Consider the following 20295-nt stretch of genomic DNA (forward strand, 5'->3'; position numbering starts at 1 on the left):
TTTGATACCGTTTCAAATATCTATTTATATGTAGTAGATAAACCTCAGAGCTGTAGAGAACAACCACATGGAAGTAAGCAGCATTCTCGCAAACCAGAGCTGTTATTTCTTCCGGGACACTGCGAAATAACGAGTTCTGTTGAATTGCATCTTTTCTCTTTTGGGCGGTGCCGTAAAAGAAGCCGTGGTTTGCGACGATGAGTAAGCAGACGATTCAATTTGAAAATTTTTTTGGCAAGTGTATTTGCAGTTTCGCCGATTTGAGAGATAATATGTGTTCCCAAATGTGAAACTTAGAATTCCGTTCCCTTTGAATACGTCACTTGCTGATACTCTCAGAGTAGATTAGCGATTAATATAATCAGAGTGGATTAGGATTAAAATTTAGGTGTGAACAATCTGATCAAACTATGAAAAGGTTGGTCGAGATAAATATTTTGACCCTGTTTAATTATTATGGCGCCACAGACAATATAACACAAATGCGAGAATCTGGGAATGAAAGTCAGGCCTTTAAGATTACGGTTGATCTGCTCGAGTCGTCCATAGACCCTTCACCAACGCTGGTAGAGGGTCTATGAGTCGTCTTAAAAATATACACCCGGTTTCTATAACAGATGTTTATAACCCTAATATAACAGAAAAAAAGTAATAAAAAGTCAACATCGCTTGTCGTAAAATAAATATTTGGTACTAAATACGGTAATTATTGTTCCGTTTTTCATCACGATGGCTGTGAATTCTTTAAAAGTCCGATTTGGCACATTCTCGCAAACAGAGCTGTTATTTCTTCCGCGACGCTGCGAAGCTTCTTGGACGGTGTCGTAAAAGATGGCCGTGGTTTGCGACGATGGTTGGAGCAAAAGTATTCGATCGGTTCCTACTAGTACTACGGTGGTTGATCTGCTCGAGTTGGCCTCGGAAATGATATTTACCGGAACGGAACAAATGGCGCAAGACGATTATCAAGAACTCTGTAGCGTAGCTACTTGTATTAGCCAGGGATTAGCGTTTAAGATCCTTTGCGTTCCATCGCACTGTGTGGGCTTTTCTTGAAATTTGAGGAATTGCCAGTGGAGAGTATGATTCGTCGCTTGTGGCGCACTCCTACCACGACTCATCTTTCACTACTTGGGCAAAATGTTTAGACTGTTTTGGGAAGGAATTTCTCTTTTGACACTGAGTTATTTATTTGTTGGGATACTTCACACGATTTAGAGAATTGAAAATCAGAAAATATGTTAACAATTTACAGATATAATATTTGCAAAAAATAATGGCGGGAAAATATTACAATGCCAATAATTTTTCTTCTTTTTTTTGCCTATATCAATTAAGTTAACTTATTATTGCTGGAAAATTCATTCCACGTGAACTGTTCCTGAATGATGAACATTTCGTTGATACCGAGAAATTTCGAAATATCCTATTTCCATACCGGCTCAGGAAAATAAGAAGGCGCGCAAAAAATATGAAACGCGAAAGTGGACAATGTCTTTTGATCGTAATGATAGCGCTTCGAACTGATCGGATCGATAGTCGCGAAAAAATATAATTATTGAAATATAAGCAATGAATTTAGGACACTGCTTCAACTAAAAGCCTGGGACACTTGGGTATTGCTGCAGGCAGACCTTTGCAATTGAAACCCGCAGTCGAAGCTGTTTCAATTTACCCTGATAGTTCGACTTATTTAGCGTCCAATTACTCTGCACAACACAGCTGTGCCTGTCAGTTGAGTTGGCAGGGTGTGAGTTGGACCAGATACAACACACGTACTGCATTCTTGTACAGTTTGTTGTACATCGTCTTTTGTTGTGACGCGGCTTTTGAGCTCTTAGAGATAGATCGCTTTCGTCGTGTGTGCTTCGCTCAGAGTCCTAAAATATTGTTCAGAAATATTCGCAAAGTTACCAGCTAAAGGTTGAGCAGATTTTTATCAGTTCGACGAAGTTTTGTTTCAAATTCAACCCGTATTGGAATTTGTAAGGTATGTATTTCAGCTCATTTTATCGCCGCGTACACATGTACTTCAAGTGACCGTAGCACATAGTAATACAATTGGAGTTGTTCACTTGCATCCATAGCAACCGTTGGTATGCGAAGGACGTCGTAAATTTACTATACGAAATGTCTACCCCTTGAACATGTTGAGCAAACGAAATTTTCCAATTTGGCATGTAAACGATCTCACGTATACCAATATAACCATACGAAACGTATAATTGTACTAAACTTTCCACACAAAAGGCTATTTTGGGACTTTCTTGAGTGGGTCATTTTAAATTCTGGAATTTCGTTTGTTCGTGTGTCTATGTGTATGTCCGTTGTCCCATCGTACACATCAAGGGTATGTTAATTTATGTTCTATCCTAGGGAATACAGACTGACGTTCACTCGGGACTTTGACGACTAACGTATAAAATGCAGTCATATGTAGTTCACCAGTAGCGTCATTATAATTACCAATATAGCTAAACAATCAGCTCATCAGCTAAAGTGTGTCCTTGTGGACCAGAATACACGCTTAAACGGCGACAGAATTAGACTTGTTTAGTTAAAAGGCGACGCCTTTGTGACATCGGGGCAGTAGATCGTGTTGGAATAGCAAACCAGTACATACGTTAATTAACCCCAGGGTTAACTCGTTTATAATTGCTTTGTAAGTTGAAAATGATGTATCATTGAAGAGAATATTTTTTAGTGTTTTTCTTTTGTTTTTATCTGTAAATTCTAATTTGCCCCTTCAAATGTCTGTAAGTTCGACGGTATAGCGGTATTATGACGTCACTTTCTATTTGTACCAATATCGCATGTTCGAGATGCATAAGTGTTGATCCCAGTGGATTCCCGTAGAGTTAGGAATGCAACTCAGTGAAATCCGAGAATCACTGGTATGATTGGATCAACTGTAGATTATTCGATTAATGGCAGAGATCTAATATCGAAGGTGGATGGATGGGTGTGTGTGTGGGAGAGAGAGAGAGAGAGAGAGAGAGAGAGAGAGAGAGAGAGAGAGAGAGAGAGAGAGAGAGAGAGAGAGAGAGAGAGAGAGAGAGAGAGAGAGAGAGAGAGAGAGAGAGAGAGAGAGAGAGAGAGAGAGAGAGGGTGGGAGGGAGGGAGTGAGGGAGAGAGAGAGAGAGAGGGGGGGAGGAACTGGGAAGGTCAGAAATCAAAGATGAGCATTTATAATCTTGAATAGTTGACCATGTAATCATAATCTATTTGCTAACGATACTTGAGAAGCTAATTACATCGTCAACTATTTCCGAAATGTTGATGAAATAGATTTGAAATGAAAAGTTGCACTTTAAGCATGTATAATTGGGACACTATTTATGTCTTTATATGTTATATGACTCTCTCAGTGCATGGACTATATAGTCTACACATTGCATGTCATTGTATACCTCGATCGAGTAGGCATACTTTCACCAATAGGCCAAGTTCCATGTGTCACTGATACAGGAAACACTCCATTACGCCAATTCATTTTTGAGATATGATAGCCACCTTGGATGGACTATTTCAAGATGTGTTCGTGATCAAATAGGAGATATATAAATTGCTTTATTGGATACCACTGTCTGTACATTCCGTTTACAGATACATACCGGATAAAGCTCTTTGAGTGCGAGAGATAAATATTCCTTTCGTTGAGACACAGCAAGTGTGAAAATTATGCACGCAGGGTCGAAATATTGGGGCAATGCGTGGAATTTTATATAGCCAGTACACACACAATATGTCTTTCATAACTTTGACTGAAAGATCTAACAGCACGTAGTCAATTTTAGAGTGTTTGTTTAGTTTTGCGTACCTCTTATCACCTTTAGAACCACCATTACAGTGAGCGGTGCATATCATAGGGGCGTGTTGTATTTCTTAGATTGTTGGTTTCCTTGTCTACGGCCTAAATGTAACAATAGTTTGAATTGAAAATATTTCCCGTATCCTTTGGAAAATTATTTCTTCTTGTAGAACGTATAGTGATACATTTGTAGTATCAGGATTCGTGTGACATTTTCCTTCCCGCATGAAAACAATAATCTAAAAAAATACTACGTGTCCCTGTGGTGTATATATGTGAATGCGTCATAGAACTATTCATAGTAGGTTACCGGTTGTAACGATGCATTGGTGGAAAGAGCACAGATATTTGGTTATTAAGCATGATGTCTTACTGGATTGATGATATTGTTCAATTAACGAAACTTAGCACTTGATAATGGCAGATCTAGTAATCAGTATTTAAATTAGCCGTCCAGGTTATGAATATTTAACGATTCGGTATTACTAGTAATACAATCACAATCCAGTATGCAGATGACGATCACCCCTGACTTTTTCATGAGTCAATTTCAGGATGAAGAGCGCCACCTTACGGCGTACACTATACTTTTTACAAATAATAACTAGGCTGGCCTAGGCAAGATGAATAGTAAATTTTCAAGGCTGGGCGACGTAACTTTTGACTTTGAGTTATTACAATACGCAATTCAACACCGTTACAAAGAGTACACATTTCCGCAATGAAATCGCGTTTTGGTGTAGGTTAAAGTTTCCATGCGTCAATTTAATTTTGTCTAAACTGTTCAGACAAACCAGCATACTATGCAGAGTTAAGTGACATGCGTATTGAATTTTGAACCTATGATTGTATCCCAAAGTAGAACCAACGTGTAGTATGGATAATCCGATCACTATTACTTTTCTCCACGAACAGGATCTTTGGTTGACCGATGTGAAAATAATCGTGGGGTGTAATGGTGAAGAACGTTTTCGAAAATTGAAGTGTTTTGTAAACTTTTGCACGAATAAGATAATAAAAACACACCTTTAGAAAATATACTGCAGATGATGATAATGATGATGATGATGATGATGATGATGATGATGATGATGATGATGATGATGATGATGGTGATGATGATGATGATGATGATGATGATGATGATGATGATGATGATGGTCATGAAACAAAATGGGCAAAGAGAAGATGATTTAACCCTCATAATTTGTCATTTTGAATGATCTGAACCCAATTATTTTACCCTGTGATTTCTTGTACACTTATTCGATTGACTAAAATTCCCTTTCTCATTATTTCAGAACTGTATCGGATGTAAAAGACTAATCTAACACAATGGGGTGTTGCCAGAGTTGTACCAAAAAGAAAATACAAGAGGATGTGGAGCCGGGAAATTTCATCTATCCATCCATCACCCCTAGCTACGAAGATGGCCGCTGTCGAACCAGTATCCTCATGTCCAATCTGGCGCCCATCACCGCACTCAACGGAAACGTCAGAGATCGAAACAGTGGCCCACCACAGTTATCAAATTTGGACTTGAACAAAATAAACAGTGACACCGTTTCCTTAAATGACGTTTCTCTTGAGAAAAGCCAGAGTATTCCAGCGTTAAGTGATTCGCCATGTAGTCTAAACTATAGTAAAGCTAGTACGTATAGTATGGGCTCTCTGCGGTCTTCCTACTCGACTCTCCGGTCCTCATTCCTGAGCGTGTACTCGGCCATTAGTCTTCGTTCTATATCGGAGGAAGAGGAACGACGTGTGGATCCTAGCTATGCTGCTAAACTGTTATATGATTTGAACGAATTTAGAAAACAGAACAGATTCACAGATGTTTTGTTGTGTGCCGGAGACGTTGAAATACCAACACACAGAGTTGTGCTGGCTGCAAGTAGTCCGTATATTTTATCAATATTTGCGATCGAGGACTTAGATGACAATCGACTCTTCCTGGACTACATTGAGCCCGACATTTTGCGACTATTAGTTGAGTATATTTATACATCGAAGTTGACAGTAACTCGTGAAAATGTGGACGCTCTCATAAAAGGAACCCAAACCCTGCAACTCAATGCTGCAGAACAGGCCTGTCAGGAGTTTGCACTGAATCTCCAAAACATCGACGAAAATGGAAATGGCACCTCCTTAGATGAAGATGTGAAGAGCGTCCTCTATCAACCATATCATGCCATCGAAACCTTGCTTGGACTGAACGACATGCGCAGAGAGGAGATATTTACAGATGTAACTTTCAAAACTGAGGATGAACAGTTTCCATGCCATCGTGTCGTCATGGCATGTACCGGGGATTATTTCAAAGATTTACTGACACACTTAGAAGGGGAACATCATAAAATTGCAATCAGGAATGCATCAGCGGCCATCATGAAAAGACTTGTTGAATTCACATACACTTCAAATCTTGAAATCAATATTGAGAATGCAAAGGAAATTCTGGCGCTAGCAAGCCTTCTGAAGCATGACTCTGTGTTAGAGAAGTGCACTGAATTTCTAAAACGACGAATCACGTCTGCAAGTTGTCTTGGTGTACAAGCTTTGGCGCGAAGGCATTTCGTCGAGCATCTTGAAAAAGCAGCAACGAAAGTTGCTGTCATGCACTTCCAAGAAGTTCGTAAACACAACGAATTCTTGGAAATGTCCCAGGACCAATTGATAACTCTACTGAGTGAGGACGCCCTCAATGTTAAATCGGAAGAGGAAGTATACAGTGCCGCCATGCAGTGGGTCAAACATGATGTTGAGGTCAGAAAAGAGGTGACGTCAGAAGTTTTGAAAGCAGTACGACTGTCATATCTCGATCCCAAATTTCTGGAAGAGATTCCTGCAGCAGAGCCTCTCATTCAAGAATCAGAGGCATGCAAAAAACTTATCACAGATGCCACGATCGTTCATTTATTGATCAGGAAAGGCAAATTCCATCGTGACCCCAGACCAAAGCCGAGGTTTGCATTTGGTGAAGTAATGTTTATGGTTGGTGGGAAAAACAAGAATGAAAAGTGGGTAGCAGACACACAATACTACAATCCAGTGGACCAGCAATGGCACATTCTAGCACCAATGGAAAATGAAACAGTAGATTACAGAGTAACCGTTCTGAACAATGATATCTATGTTATTGGTGGGCGACAGAGCAATTTTGTTAGTGGTGAAACATGGCGGTACGATTCCCTGCATAATGAGTGGTCAAGAGCAACAGATATGAAAACACCAAGATACATGCATTCTCTCGGAGTTGTCAATCATAGAATTTATGCAATTGGCGGGAGAACAACAGTTAATGACAATGCCAAATCACTGAAGAAGGTCGAGAAATTCGATAGAAAATCTAACACATGGCAGCATATCCAAGAAATGCATCATGGCGCCGTAGAGGCCGCTGTTACAGCATATGGGTGGAAGTTGTACGTCATTTCCGGTAAAGAGGGTGGTGATGATTGCATAGCACAGTACTATGATATAAGCAATAAGACGTGGACTGTACTTGATTCTGTAAATATCTCGGGACCTGTGCAAATCGCCGGAACAATTCGAGGACAAGTGTACATCATTGGAGGAAAGAGTAAATTTGCCGTGCAGGTGTACAAACCTGAAACAGATGAACTTTCTTCGGGTAATGCAGAGGAACATGCTGAAGCCCATGAACGGGATTTGTACTCCGGTACTGTGGTGAATCGAAAGATTTACGTCACGGGAGGGAGATGGGTGATTGGTAAAGATGATTATGGTGGTGATGACGCACTTACCATGGTGACCAATAGCATGGATTCTTACGACCCAATTCGGGATGAGTGGACAATGATGAAAACAGCTCCCAAAGCATTAACAAATCATGGATGTGTCACCATACGTAAATACATTGGACTTCCAAAGTCAAAGTAAACACAAATAACCAGCTTCCTGTCCATTGCTACAATTGAAGGAGTTGTGACTGTTACTAAAGTTGTGACTGAATGTATCATGCACAGTACCGTAGCTGAAAAGGTGGAACTGTGCATATGTAAACTTAATCTGTAAGATACGATGTGTTGTGCCACCAGATACCAAAAATAGAAGCTAAAGTGGGCTGAACAACACTTTGTACAACTGTCGACGTGCAAGCAGTAACAAGCGGAACTTGTTACATACAGGGAAAGTAACCAAAAGAATTGCAGTAGTCAAACTTAGCGGAGTTTGCTGGAAGTATGGAGACAAATGTTATATTTCGTCACATTCACAAACGTGTTTCAAGGCCCCTTGGCATTTCATGCACACGTAAGGAGGTCATAACGCTATTCTTTGCGTACAATGAAATGTAATACAAGTCTCCGTATTGCCAACATACTGTGCTAAGCATTATTATCAAATTCATTTGTTTACTTTCTGTTATTATTAACAACTTCTGATCGTTACTGCTTGCATGTCAACAGTTGTATCTTACAGTGTACTGTAAATTACACTTTGCTACTGATTGAAAATAGGCCAACAGACTGAGAAAAAAAAACTTATTGTAAATTTAAGAAACAAGAACCGATCATGAAAAACTGCCATTGTAAGGAGTCGCTGAAAGACTTCATGTGATAATGTAGATAAGACCGTTGTTGTTAGGAATCCATTGCTTCTACTATAATGTTTAAAATGATGATTGTGTAATTTTATTAGGCTCTGCCGCTTATTAATTACGTGTATGCTAGCATGTATATATGTTACAGTGTACAATGATATGTTACAAATTATACATGTATTAAAATACCGGGAAAGTGCCATTATTCGCTAGAAAGGGGTTAGATAGGACATGGTACAGTTACTACTATGGAGGGTTTTCTGTGGCCAGTTAAGATATTATAGGCCAAAAATAGAGATGTGATATGATAGACAAACCGAGGACGACTGAGACCAAAGTTAAGATAGACACATATTGACTATTGATAAAGATAAAAGACACAAACTAAAGATAGATATACACTGAAGATGGACACAAGCTAAATATACAAACTGAAGACCAAAACAAGACCAAAAAGTAAAGATACGATTGAAGAAGATAGATTAAAACCAAAGACAAGATAGACACAAGGGGTTGAAACATGACAGTTTCATTTAAGTTGAGAATCACAACCACAACAAGGTGACATTATCGATGATATAGCAAACAGGTGGCTTATATTTTCATAGACTCCAGTGCCCCATATCAATATTTTGATACACTCACATCGAATGTCACAACTGTAATGTTTCCATCTTTAGTATATCTCAGATTCTCTCAATCTTAGTTTGTCTAAGTAAGCTTGCCATCGCAGTGTAAAAGTTTTAGCTTAGATAGTCGTGACTTAGTCTCCCTAAGTCGGCAAGCAAAAACTTAAGAAAGATGCAGAGAATTTTCTTAAACCTAAGTGGTCTTTGTTTTAATTATTGACAATAGTTAAACGTGCTTCTCAAGAGGATTGTGTATGTGTATAGCATAACATTTTACTGCCAAAGATTTCATTTTTACCTAGTTTCATTCTTAATGGTGCTTTGATTTTTTTAATCCGTAAGTTTCTTTATTTGTACAGAGTTATGTCTCAGCCTTGCCAGTTGTGCAATATGTTGTTTTGGGACTTTTAAGCACAAATTTGTTGTTTTTAAAGTGTTTCTCGCTACGTTAGTGTAACTTTTGTAACGTTTTCTTAAGTCTCCTTTTAGTATAAATTTATCTCTAAATGTGGGTCAGAATTTTATCACATATTATAGCTTCCCCTGGTTGTTGTGTTTTTAGCACAACAGCTGAACTGAGGGTCAGTATATTTATTCTAATTTTTTTGTTTTTTTAAAAAACGTGTTTTGATGTTACTGTAACATGGCTCTAGTGGGATGTTACGATCTAAAACTCAAGAGAAGGTAAAATATTTGCAAGATTTCGATTAAAAAAACGACCTATCCTTACTGTTTGTAAGGTACACCTTGTCGGCGCGCCCTCGTACAACGGTCAACCCTTTGAAAGATCTGACCGTTGAGGGCGGGACGACACGACGTATCTTACAGTCCACGTTCTTTCTTGAATGTTTCCAATTTTGGTCGAGGTCTGACACAATTTCGGAAAAGTGATACTTTTGGAAATAGCACTACATATAAAAAGAAGAATTGCGTTTTAGTTTCTCTGTCTCATCTCCAAAGGAATATAACCATCACCAAGCCGAAACTTTCTCTCTGATAATTTCACATGCGAGTTGCAGACATTTTCACTTACATTTATGAGCTACCGACAGAAATTCTTACCTCCCATTTAGAAGAAAATCTTACTCTAGGTGATTCGGTGACATTTGCGTATAACACATAGCCGATGAATTATCAAACGTTCAAATTAGTTTTTAGCATTAAGCAGTTTTTGTGAAGCATGGCGTATTTTTGTAAATCACATATTTTGACCCATATTTAGATATACTGATAATCAATGGGTTGCTACTGTCACAGCAGGGTATTGAAGTTCGTTAAGAAATATAAAGTGTTTGAAAACAGTTACCGTGTGTCTTCTCTTGTGTTCTAACTAAAGGTTCAGTGTATGTGTGAGAGACGAATGTCCTGATTGGTGGAAGTAATTTTTGTTTGATGACAAACACAAAACATCACTGTGTAAGCTCATCTGAAGGTCCTACCGCCATCACGTGACCAGTTAACTCTATTATGAAATTAAATGTTAATAATTCACATATATACAGTCATAGTCCTGTGTGTGTTAAAAATTACCGTCAAATGCATGTACTGTCATTAACATTCTACTAGAATAGTTCCAGTGAGGTTCGATGTAAATATTTTCAGCCCCCCCCCCAATAAAATAAATAAATAAATAAATAAAAAAATAAAAAATAAAAAATAAACTCAGTTGGTGTCACTTCAACATCGGTAGATGTATGTGATACTGACGCCATGCAGTGTGTGTGTGTGTGTGTGTGTGTGTGTGTGCGTGATAGAAGTATACGGTGATAGTATATTGTTGATGGTGACAATAGAGATCGTTGGTCTTGGTGATGACGGTGACACTGACAGTAATAATGATGGTGGTGGTGGTACGGCAGCGACGACGATAACGTTAGTTGTAGTACTACTACTAGTAGTAGTTATGGTAGGGGTAGTGGTGGTGGTGGTGATGATGTTTGTCGCAGTGGTTGTAGTATGTGTAGTGATGGTTGTGATGTTTGTCATAGTGGTTGTAGTATGTGTAGTGATGGTTGTGATGTTTGTCATAGTGGTTGTAGTATGTGTAGTGATGGTTGTGATGTTTGTCATAGTGGTTGTAGTATGTGTAGTGATGGTTGTGATGTTTGTCATAGTGGTTGTAGTATGTGTAGTGGTGGTTGTGATGTTTGTCATAGTGGTTGTAGTATGTGTAGTGGTGGTTGTGATGTTTGTCATAGTGGTTGTAGTATGTGTAGTGGTGGTAATGAAAAATCAACAACAAGAGCTAGTGGGAAGAGAATGGAATCTTTATTGCTTACACTGTAATTAATGTCCAAATAATCATGAGTCATAAAATAGTCATCTGATGAATAATCAACATAATTTTTTTCAAGGTGCCTGTGTGATGAACTTAATCAGGAAGTAACAAAACTTTCTGTAAAATCTCAATATTTACATTCAAAGCAATCACAAGTAACATATGTTGTCTAATAACGGATTACGGTATGATGTTCTACAATTCTTGAATATCTAGCTAGTTCTACTAGTAAATCGGGTGTTGCTGTTAGAATTGTACTGGGAAACTGAGACTTGTAAGACAGAGATATGTCTTCAAGTTTAGTTTGTGTTTGTCATGAATCTAATTATGCAGTTTGTTGCTGTAATGCTGCAAGACATGTTGGCGTGAATTCGATTTTTGTTTGCTATGAAATTCTTTCCAACATATCGCTACTTCACATTTCTGAATACCACCAGGCGAAAGCAGGTCAAACGCGTACGCTAACGTACATACTAGCAACGTGGTACACTCCAAAGTTGTAGTTTATTTGCAACTGTTTCCAACAAGGTAATTACTAGTGGTGACTGGATTGATGAAGTGCTTACTCTTTAGTGTGGTACATAATAGTGTAGAATACATTTTGGAGGTGTGCAAACACATTTTCTCTCAGTGAATAAGATATGTAATGCCCAATATGACATGACAAACGCAGAACCCAATCTACTGCATAAACAACTGTACCTGTACATGTTATTAGCTGTTTTTTAAAACAAAAAACAAACACACAAACAATAAATATAATGGCCAACAATTGCCTGTTGCCATTGTTCGCTATACTATACAAGTGTCTTTTATCTGAGACTACATACAGCATGTTGCAGGTTAGTGTTCACTGACTCGGGCAAGGTTGAATGAACACAGTTCTTTGTACATTTTGTCTAAATGAAATGAACTAAGGTACCACCATGGAGACATCAACATTGTCATTGGCGCCCGCATGTTTGTGGTTAGTCGCAGTACATTTAAACACAGACATTCTTCCTTGTCTGGGATTGAAATGGTTTATTCCCTTCAGATGTATTATGTAACTATGTTTATTTCATTCAGATTCAAATGTAGCAAGAAATTGTGACATGATCTCCTTATTTTGATTATAAAGAATGGAATGTGAAGTTTCTTATTGGTTTCTACGTGGTTCTATCACACAAAGCCAGTGAACACCAACCTACAAATCGCTATACAAGTTTAGCTTCCCAGTACCATTCGTCACGGTACTATGTTTTATTGGAAAAGCAAACAACATATTAATTACGGCAAATATAAATCTTCTCGATAACATAGAGACATACAAAACATGAAATAAATAAATAAAAATGTCATGCATGAAATCAGTTTAAATTTAAGGAAGACATTGGAACATGTTAGGATTATAGTTCAATTTCATTTTAGTAAATTCAACTTTCTCTTTTTTCATCATAACGTCAGGACGGTTTATGGAGCGAGAAAGCTCTCTAATAGTAGCTGAATGCTTTGAAAGACGAGTCTTGAAGTTCCCGGCTTTAGATATAATTATGTATGCATAGATTTAGAAACATGCAAGATTGCGTAATCCATGGAACAGTGTTACGTCATATTTTATTTAAAAATATAGCCGTGAATACAATTTTGAGTGACTTTACATACGTATCATACTACTCTCTACTCTCTCTCTCTACATAATTACAAATTAAAGAGTGTATCTTTGGAAAGACGGTATGGATACTTAAGACGGAGTCAAACTTATTTATTTTTACAAAAAAGTCAGCTGTACTTGATGTGACTGGGAAATATTTTTTTAAATTATTTTTTTTCTTGATCATATTTTGATTATTTAGTCAAATGACCATTTAGTTAGTATCTAAGGCACTACGAGAAAGTTCTTGGAGAAAGTTCTTTCTTTTTCTTACAAACTGTCGGTGCTGCTTTGGTGAAGAAAAAACACAACACAATCAAAATGCTGTGCAAACTTGGGACTTAACGCTAGCATTCTTTTAAAACAATGTCATGGACTATATATTTCTGAACTTTTCGTCAAAAAAATGTAGCATAAGAACGAAAGACACCCTCTACAATAGCTGCTTCTGCACTCTCCAAACTATCACCAAGGCAACCTGTTGCCATGGAATCCGAGCCTACTATCGATGTTTTATTAGAGTTATGCTTTCGGTTTGTTTTCGTAATGGAATAGCGATCGGATACCTCCACTACCACCGCCTATTTAAAAATTATGAAATATTACAAAAAATCAACCCGATTTAAAATTAGCACCTCCAAATATATAATGAGATATCGATTTAAAATTATTTATAGCACATATGAAACTGTTCCCTACCCGCAGGAAACACACCATTCCAATTTACATACTTGTACATTTCAATAAGGCACTAGAAAATGAGCAAACGACATAAACAGCTGTGAGGCAATTGCCCCCTCTATCGGCGATGGGGATGTTGGGGGTGGGGGGTGGGGTGGGGGTTGATGAATAACTCCGCACATTAATTTACTTGTCAGAGTACTCGTCTACATTAGTTAGGGGTTAGGTGGCGATCGGTAACGAAATATTTAAAATTTCAGCCATTTGCATTTCGTATTGTTATTTACAATGTATACACAATTGTCGCCTGGAAACAAACATAGTACATATTTATTTTTTTATAAATCTCACATATTGTATGAAATTAACATTGGATTTTAACTACTGCTATATTGCATAGTTGGTACTTATGACACAAATGGGTTGGTGACTTGATATTAGTATCTAATCAAGTTATCACTCACAGCTATTTATGTCGAGTCTGCACTGCGCTCTATCAACACTTTATACACGTGTCTCAGACAGGACCGTTGCCAGCCTCTATACTGCTATGCCCACTGTCACCCTCGAAACCACCATTACTGTGGTATTTATTCCTCTGGTGTGGGCTGTCGTTTGGTACCGGCATACTGCCAGGAGAAATAGTCGCAACTCTCGTTACGTTCATAGGACTCATAATATCTGAGTTGACATCAAACGTGGACTCGTTTGTATATAAGGAAGTGTTGTCGTTTAACTGCCAGTTGTCTCTGCCTGGCACTTTCTTAGGTTTGCTTGGAGACTGCCTCATTATGACCAGTACGGATACTAAGATTACCACTAGAATGAAGACAGCGACGATGATGATAATTAATGCAACCAACCAGGGCTGCATTGTGGTGGATGTCAGCGTACCTACTGATGACTCTGTGGACGTAAGAATGATATAATATTTATCACATGATCATAATAAACATAATAATTCAAATACAGCGAATTTCAAAATACCGTGCAGCTTCTCTGGTTGATACACCCACGCACTGAGAAAGCAATAGGAAACTCCTTATGCTACACTTTAAGATAGCAAGATTGAATGAATACAGTGTCTTGCTACATTTTGTCTAAGTGCAATGAACTAACATGCCACCATACATATAATTATCAAGTTGATACTATTGATAAAAACATTGGCGCCCAAATGTCTGCATGGAGTTGCAACATTGTAACATTTTAATAGTTTATTTAATTGAGATTAAAATGCGATCCTGCGTGGTTGTATCAGGAAAGAAGATCAATGGTATTGGTATTGTATATATTATTATTTCCATAGAACAAAAGTAATATTTTACAGTCAAAATCTCACGTGACATTATCAAATTATGTTGGGTGTGTTGGTTAGATGTCAAATTCTCACAGTGGAACACTGCTATTCGTATTCAAATGTGGCATGCAGGTTATCTGTTTATTACCTATCCTGAAGTTCTTTCCTTTTGTCGATTGCCAAATGTTCTATACTCTTACTTCCAAGTTGATCTACTGTTTTCATGTATTCATTGTTGTGAAATGATTTCGTTTTGTTTGCTCATTGTTTTACGGATTCACGCTTTGTCGTTCGTCAATTGATACAAATGTATTAAACGAGTGTGTGTGTGTGTGTGTGTGTGTGTGTGTGCGTGCGTGCGTGCGTGCGTGCGTGCGTGAGGGTCCTTGTCTGTGTTATAACATATCTCTTTATTGCCGAGCCTCTAAAGGTAATTTTCCAGTAAATATATACACATAAAATGGTGCTGTATAAATTGATTGAAAGGACATTCGGACTAACTACCATCATAGACAGACCAGAAGGGAAATAAAATGTCAGTAAGTGTAATATTTCAGTACTGAAGAGATTAGACCCTTAAGAAATTTCAAGCGGCTCATATGACAGCTGAAACCAAGCATTGAATTCCGATTTTTAAAGTTTATTCAGCGTCCTATATTTTGATTACAGGTAATTCACTCATTGACAAGTAAATAATACACCGTCAAAGGTTGACCAATGAACTTGTACAGTTACTACCAAACTGTAGCGACTTTAGAGTTTCATTAAGGTGGTACGGTGTGTTTTATGTCTAGCACAAGGTTTTTGATGCGAATTATACAAAGTACAGACACTGATAGTGTGCACGCAATACAATGTTACAATTATCACTCTGTGAATACAAACAGTTTTGTTTTTGAATCGTCCTTGCTTCATCCGACAGTGATGTTGATTTGTGTTCACAATGAGATAAAATGTACCAAAGACTACCATTTTGTATTGCTTGCCCGTTATCAGTGTCTGTATGATACTTTGTAACAAAAAACGTTCTATGAGATGTAGCAACATCGTGCTGCCCAATTAAAACTCTAAAGTCTCTCTAGATTGGTAGTAGATATTCTAGCAACTGTTTATCTTTAAGCCAAGGTCTAATTTTTCAGTACACATCTTCTGAATTATGAACATTCACTCTGTGTGATTCTTGCAACGTTATTTAAGATCCATGCCTCGATTGATTAGATATTTCTCCCCCCCCCCACCCACACAGTTTTTTTATATATTCGCTGGCCCAACTGTCATCATGCCTTATCCAAAGGGATTGAAATCGTCATGCAAGTGGAGGTTTGAATTATCAAAATCAAAACTTGAATAATTACTGTTAGTGTCGCAGTATCAGATGAACTATTACTGAAAACAACACCAAGGTCACTGTCAAGCACAATGGCTGTGTTGAATTGACGTGGTGACCTAGACGGAAGGAAAACAGTATTGGCTACTGACATCCACATAATTATTTTGCGTATAATTCAGAATCGATGGAATATGGAATTTTTTGGAAAAGTTAAGATGCTGTAGAAAACTAGATTTGAACAACCCTTTCACTCACATATACAATTGTTAAATTCATTCAAAGACCAATTTGATTGAAAGGTAAGACAGACAGACAGACAGACAGACAGACAGACAGACAGACAGACAGACAGACAAACAAACAGACAGACACAGAGAAACAGAAAGAGATTCAGAAGTAGAATGACCTATAGACAGAAAAATAGTTAACAGAAATCAGTCTTATGGATATGTCCCTGCTTTCTTGCATACTGCTATGTACCTTGTTTTGTCATGTCTTGTATGTTAAGGTATTATAGAAATGTCTATTCCACATACCTGTCTCGCAGAACGTTCCACTGAATTTTTCTGAACATATGCACCTACTCGACGCACCAGTACCTAAACAAACTCCATCGTTTTCGCAACCTCGAACTTCACAAGTTTCTACAAATGGAAGGAGTATAAGAATATCAGGTTGAAGTATTCCTATCATTTGATGCTGAAAATGGATGGTAACCTATCAATTTTGTCAACAGTAAGTTTTGTACACAAAAATTCCGCCTTCTTACTTTTGTAACTTTACTGACGTCTTTTCCCCCCCAAAGACTATAATTAATTTAGATATTGTCATTGACGATCCATTCAATTCTTTACACTTCTCTTGATCAATTTGCTACTTGCAGTCTATTTTCATCGGAATGAGTTCGACAACTGAGAGATATTCAAGTTGGAAAAATAAATTTAGCACATAACTATTTTAATAGATAGTTCAAACTTATCATCCAAATTTGGGCTCTGTTTGTCTAAACATGACAGAAAACCTTTGTATATTGTCAAGTTGTAAAGTAATCTGGTGTTGTATTTTTTTTTTACAAATGTATAAATTTTATATACAAGTTTGCATTACATAGTTATATATTTTGTATTGTCTAACATATTTTGTACTGTCTAACATGCAACGGTTGAATCACCATGGCAACGGATTAGTATACATACACACCTGTGTCACAATTGTCACCACTATATCCCTTCTCACAAGTGCAAGTGTATGTACCGTCCGTTTCTGTTTTGCATATTCCGCCATTTTGGCATGGTTCATCACTACATGGGTCAATAACTCCAGTTCCTGTAAAATGAAAAAAATAGGCAAGTATGAAAATATGTTTCTTAAAACAAACGTCAAATTGCAAGTCATTTATTAACATTAATGCTTTTAAGAATAATAATGTATTCCATGCAAAGTTAAAAGCTTTTAATATCGTGTATATACATTTCCATGAAATTCTGACATGACACCTGTTGATTTTATTTGGGTCGTCATACTCAGTGTGGTTGTCAAGGTGATCTTTTCACCAATAAATTGTCTTTACCTAACCAACCTCTGATATATTGCTGTGTATGCCCATTTGATGTGTTATTATTGCGACGATGGTACATGCAAGTACAACGGCACATGTATGTATGTATGTATGTATGTATGTATGTATGTATGTATGTATGTATGTATGAATTTATGTATGTATGTATGTATGTATGTATGTATGTATGTATGTATGTATGTATGTATGACTATGTATGTATGTATGACTATTATGTATGTATGTATGTATGTATGTATGTATGTATGTATGTATGTATGTATGTATGTATGTATGAATTTATGTATGTATGTATGTATGTATGTATGTATGTATGTATGTATGTATGTATGTATGTATGTGTACTGTGTGTCAGTGTACTGTTGGTGTGTATACTGTGTGTGTGTGTATGTGTGTGTGTGTGTGTGTGTGTAATGTGTGCGAGCATGTACTGTGTATGCATGTATGTGTGTACTACTAAACACAAACTATTCAGACACTTAAAAAGTGGCCATATGGATGAGAATTTGGTATTTATTTTGGATTTTTATTTGATAAAACAGCTTCACTATGTTTTTCTACTTGAAAAAATAATGTGAAAGAACATATACCAAGTCCATGTTCATAACTCAATAAATGACAAAACATTAAACAATGTGTAAAATGTTTGTTATTGTACGTACAATAACAAACTTTTTACACTTTGTGCATCTTTTTGCAATGTATTGAGTTATAAACATGGACTTGGTATATGTTCTTTCACATTATTTTCCCAAGTAGAAAAATATGGTGAAGCTGTTTTATCAAATAAAAATCCAAAATAAATACCAAATTCTCATCCATATGGCCACTTTAAGTAGACCCATACATAATACTACAAAGCAATGTATAACTTGTCGTTTTTATTTGAGTATTGATAATTTATTCAAAACTCATGCAAAATATTCACCATTTTGACAAAGTTGTCCAGTAAAACCTGTATTGCACACACAGAGGGCGGCATTATTGGTGCCATAGACACATTTGGCATCATTTTTACATGGGTTGAAATGACACTCCGTTCCTGCTAAGTGAAGGAAATAGGGCAGTTTATTTTATTTTACACCACACAGCCCCGGAAAGGCAAAGTGATCAGAAGTTGTCTACTGTTGACTTCCTAAATCTCACAGTAAGTCTGGCTCAGTATCTTTTCACTGAACACACTCTTCAGAACGGAATTATTTTTTTTTACAGAAAAGGGTAATTTTTGTTACTGGCTAAAGGTCACAATTATAAACACCAGGATTCCTAGTGGTCTACCGGTAACCAAACACGAGTCAGCATATCTAAAAGAGCACAAGATAATACACAATTTGCTGCCTCACAGTATTCTATTTACTGAAGCATATTTTAACCATTACTTGTAATTGACTAAACTCCAACCCCATATTAAGATGTAGCTTATAAATATATTGATGATGTAGGCATTACATGTATAAGGATGTCGAGGAAATTCCTACTATATAACTGTTCTTTTAATGCCTGGCGAGATTCGTAATGTTACAGAAGGCGTGAACTGACATTAACATTATATTAGAAAAGTTTAATCAATGTTTTCACTTAAAACGTCACCCTTAAGACAATACAGCTAGTTAAAGACTGTGTCCTTTGGAATTGCATTTATTAGGTCAATCTATGACGAAATTACATTTTTAAAGGGTCATGTTGAAATCCTGGGTCATGAATGTAGCCACAAGGATTGCATAGGATTATTTGTTTACAGGACAAACTTTTTCTGTAGCTCTGCCAGACAACTATATCCACCCCTGTATTTTAATATCAATCTGAAGTGGCTTTTTGTAAAACATAATTGTCGTCTTGCACTTACCTGGGATGATATTACGAAGAGTTATTTCCCATCCTTTCCTAGTCTTGCCGCCATCCGTTTCCCACACCATCCACACGGAGTTTGACTTTGTTTCAATCACCATAGTTTGGCTAAGCTGACCAGTCATGGCCTCTCCTGGCGGGTCGATTACCGTTGCTAAATCGCCGACAATTTGACCGGTACCAATAAGAAGTTTATCATGTTGGTCTTCAGTTGAAAACTCTTCGATGATAACCATAATGGTTTTTCCTACTGTTGTCGTAATAAGCCATTCACAGTACTCATTGCTATAGTAATTGGATGGAAAATTTGACGAGGTCAGAGTTCTTTGTCCGGATTCTGGCATCTGGATTTGCTCACCACATGTATGAACTGGAAAAGAAAAACAAATAAGAAAATTAAAAAAAATTACAATTTTGCCCAAATTGAGCAGACAAATGTTTAAGCTGAGAGCGAGACTCTCGAAGTAGATCTCGATCGTCAGGACGTTGACTCCGTTTGCAGTACGTATGTACTAACCTTTCTAAAGTCCACCAGCTGAGCTCTTCATCCTACTAACACGTCATTTCAAGTCACTAATGTTAAAGGTATAGCACAAATTGCAGTGATGCCAAGTATATGGAAATTGATTAATGATGTCCATG

At 37.3% G+C, this 20295-nt stretch overlaps 2 protein-coding genes across 3 annotated transcripts in view; one reads left to right on the plus strand and one right to left on the minus strand.

Annotated features, from left to right (window-relative positions):
• Positions 1–10287, plus strand: part of LOC144445676 (kelch-like protein 25) — a 30679-nt gene extending 20392 nt beyond the window's left edge. Inside the window, exon 3 of the mRNA XM_078135313.1 lies at positions 5113–10287. Within this exon, the coding sequence (XP_077991439.1) occupies positions 5147–7714 (2568 nt within the window). The 5' untranslated portion in view covers positions 5113–5146 and the 3' untranslated portion in view covers positions 7715–10287. The remainder of the gene's footprint in view (positions 1–5112) is intronic.
• A 971-nt stretch (positions 10288–11258) lies between these two features.
• The window catches only part of LOC144446007 (uncharacterized), an 83396-nt gene continuing 74359 nt past the window's right edge, over positions 11259–20295 (minus strand). For both annotated transcript variants that reach the window (XM_078135675.1, XM_078135674.1), the window contains 5 exons: positions 19652–20023; positions 18734–18850; positions 17427–17552; positions 16763–16870; positions 11259–14502 (listed from right to left, as the gene is read on the minus strand). In XM_078135675.1, coding sequence (XP_077991801.1) covers positions 14114–14502; positions 16763–16870; positions 17427–17552; positions 18734–18850; positions 19652–20023 — 1112 coding nt within the window. In that variant the 3' untranslated portion in view covers positions 11259–14113. The remainder of the gene's footprint in view (positions 14503–16762; positions 16871–17426; positions 17553–18733; positions 18851–19651; positions 20024–20295) is intronic.

The sequence above is a fragment of the Glandiceps talaboti genome, chromosome 14 (genome assembly GCF_964340395.1).
Source record: "Glandiceps talaboti chromosome 14, keGlaTala1.1, whole genome shotgun sequence".
Classification (NCBI taxonomy): Eukaryota; Metazoa; Hemichordata; class Enteropneusta; family Spengelidae; genus Glandiceps; species Glandiceps talaboti.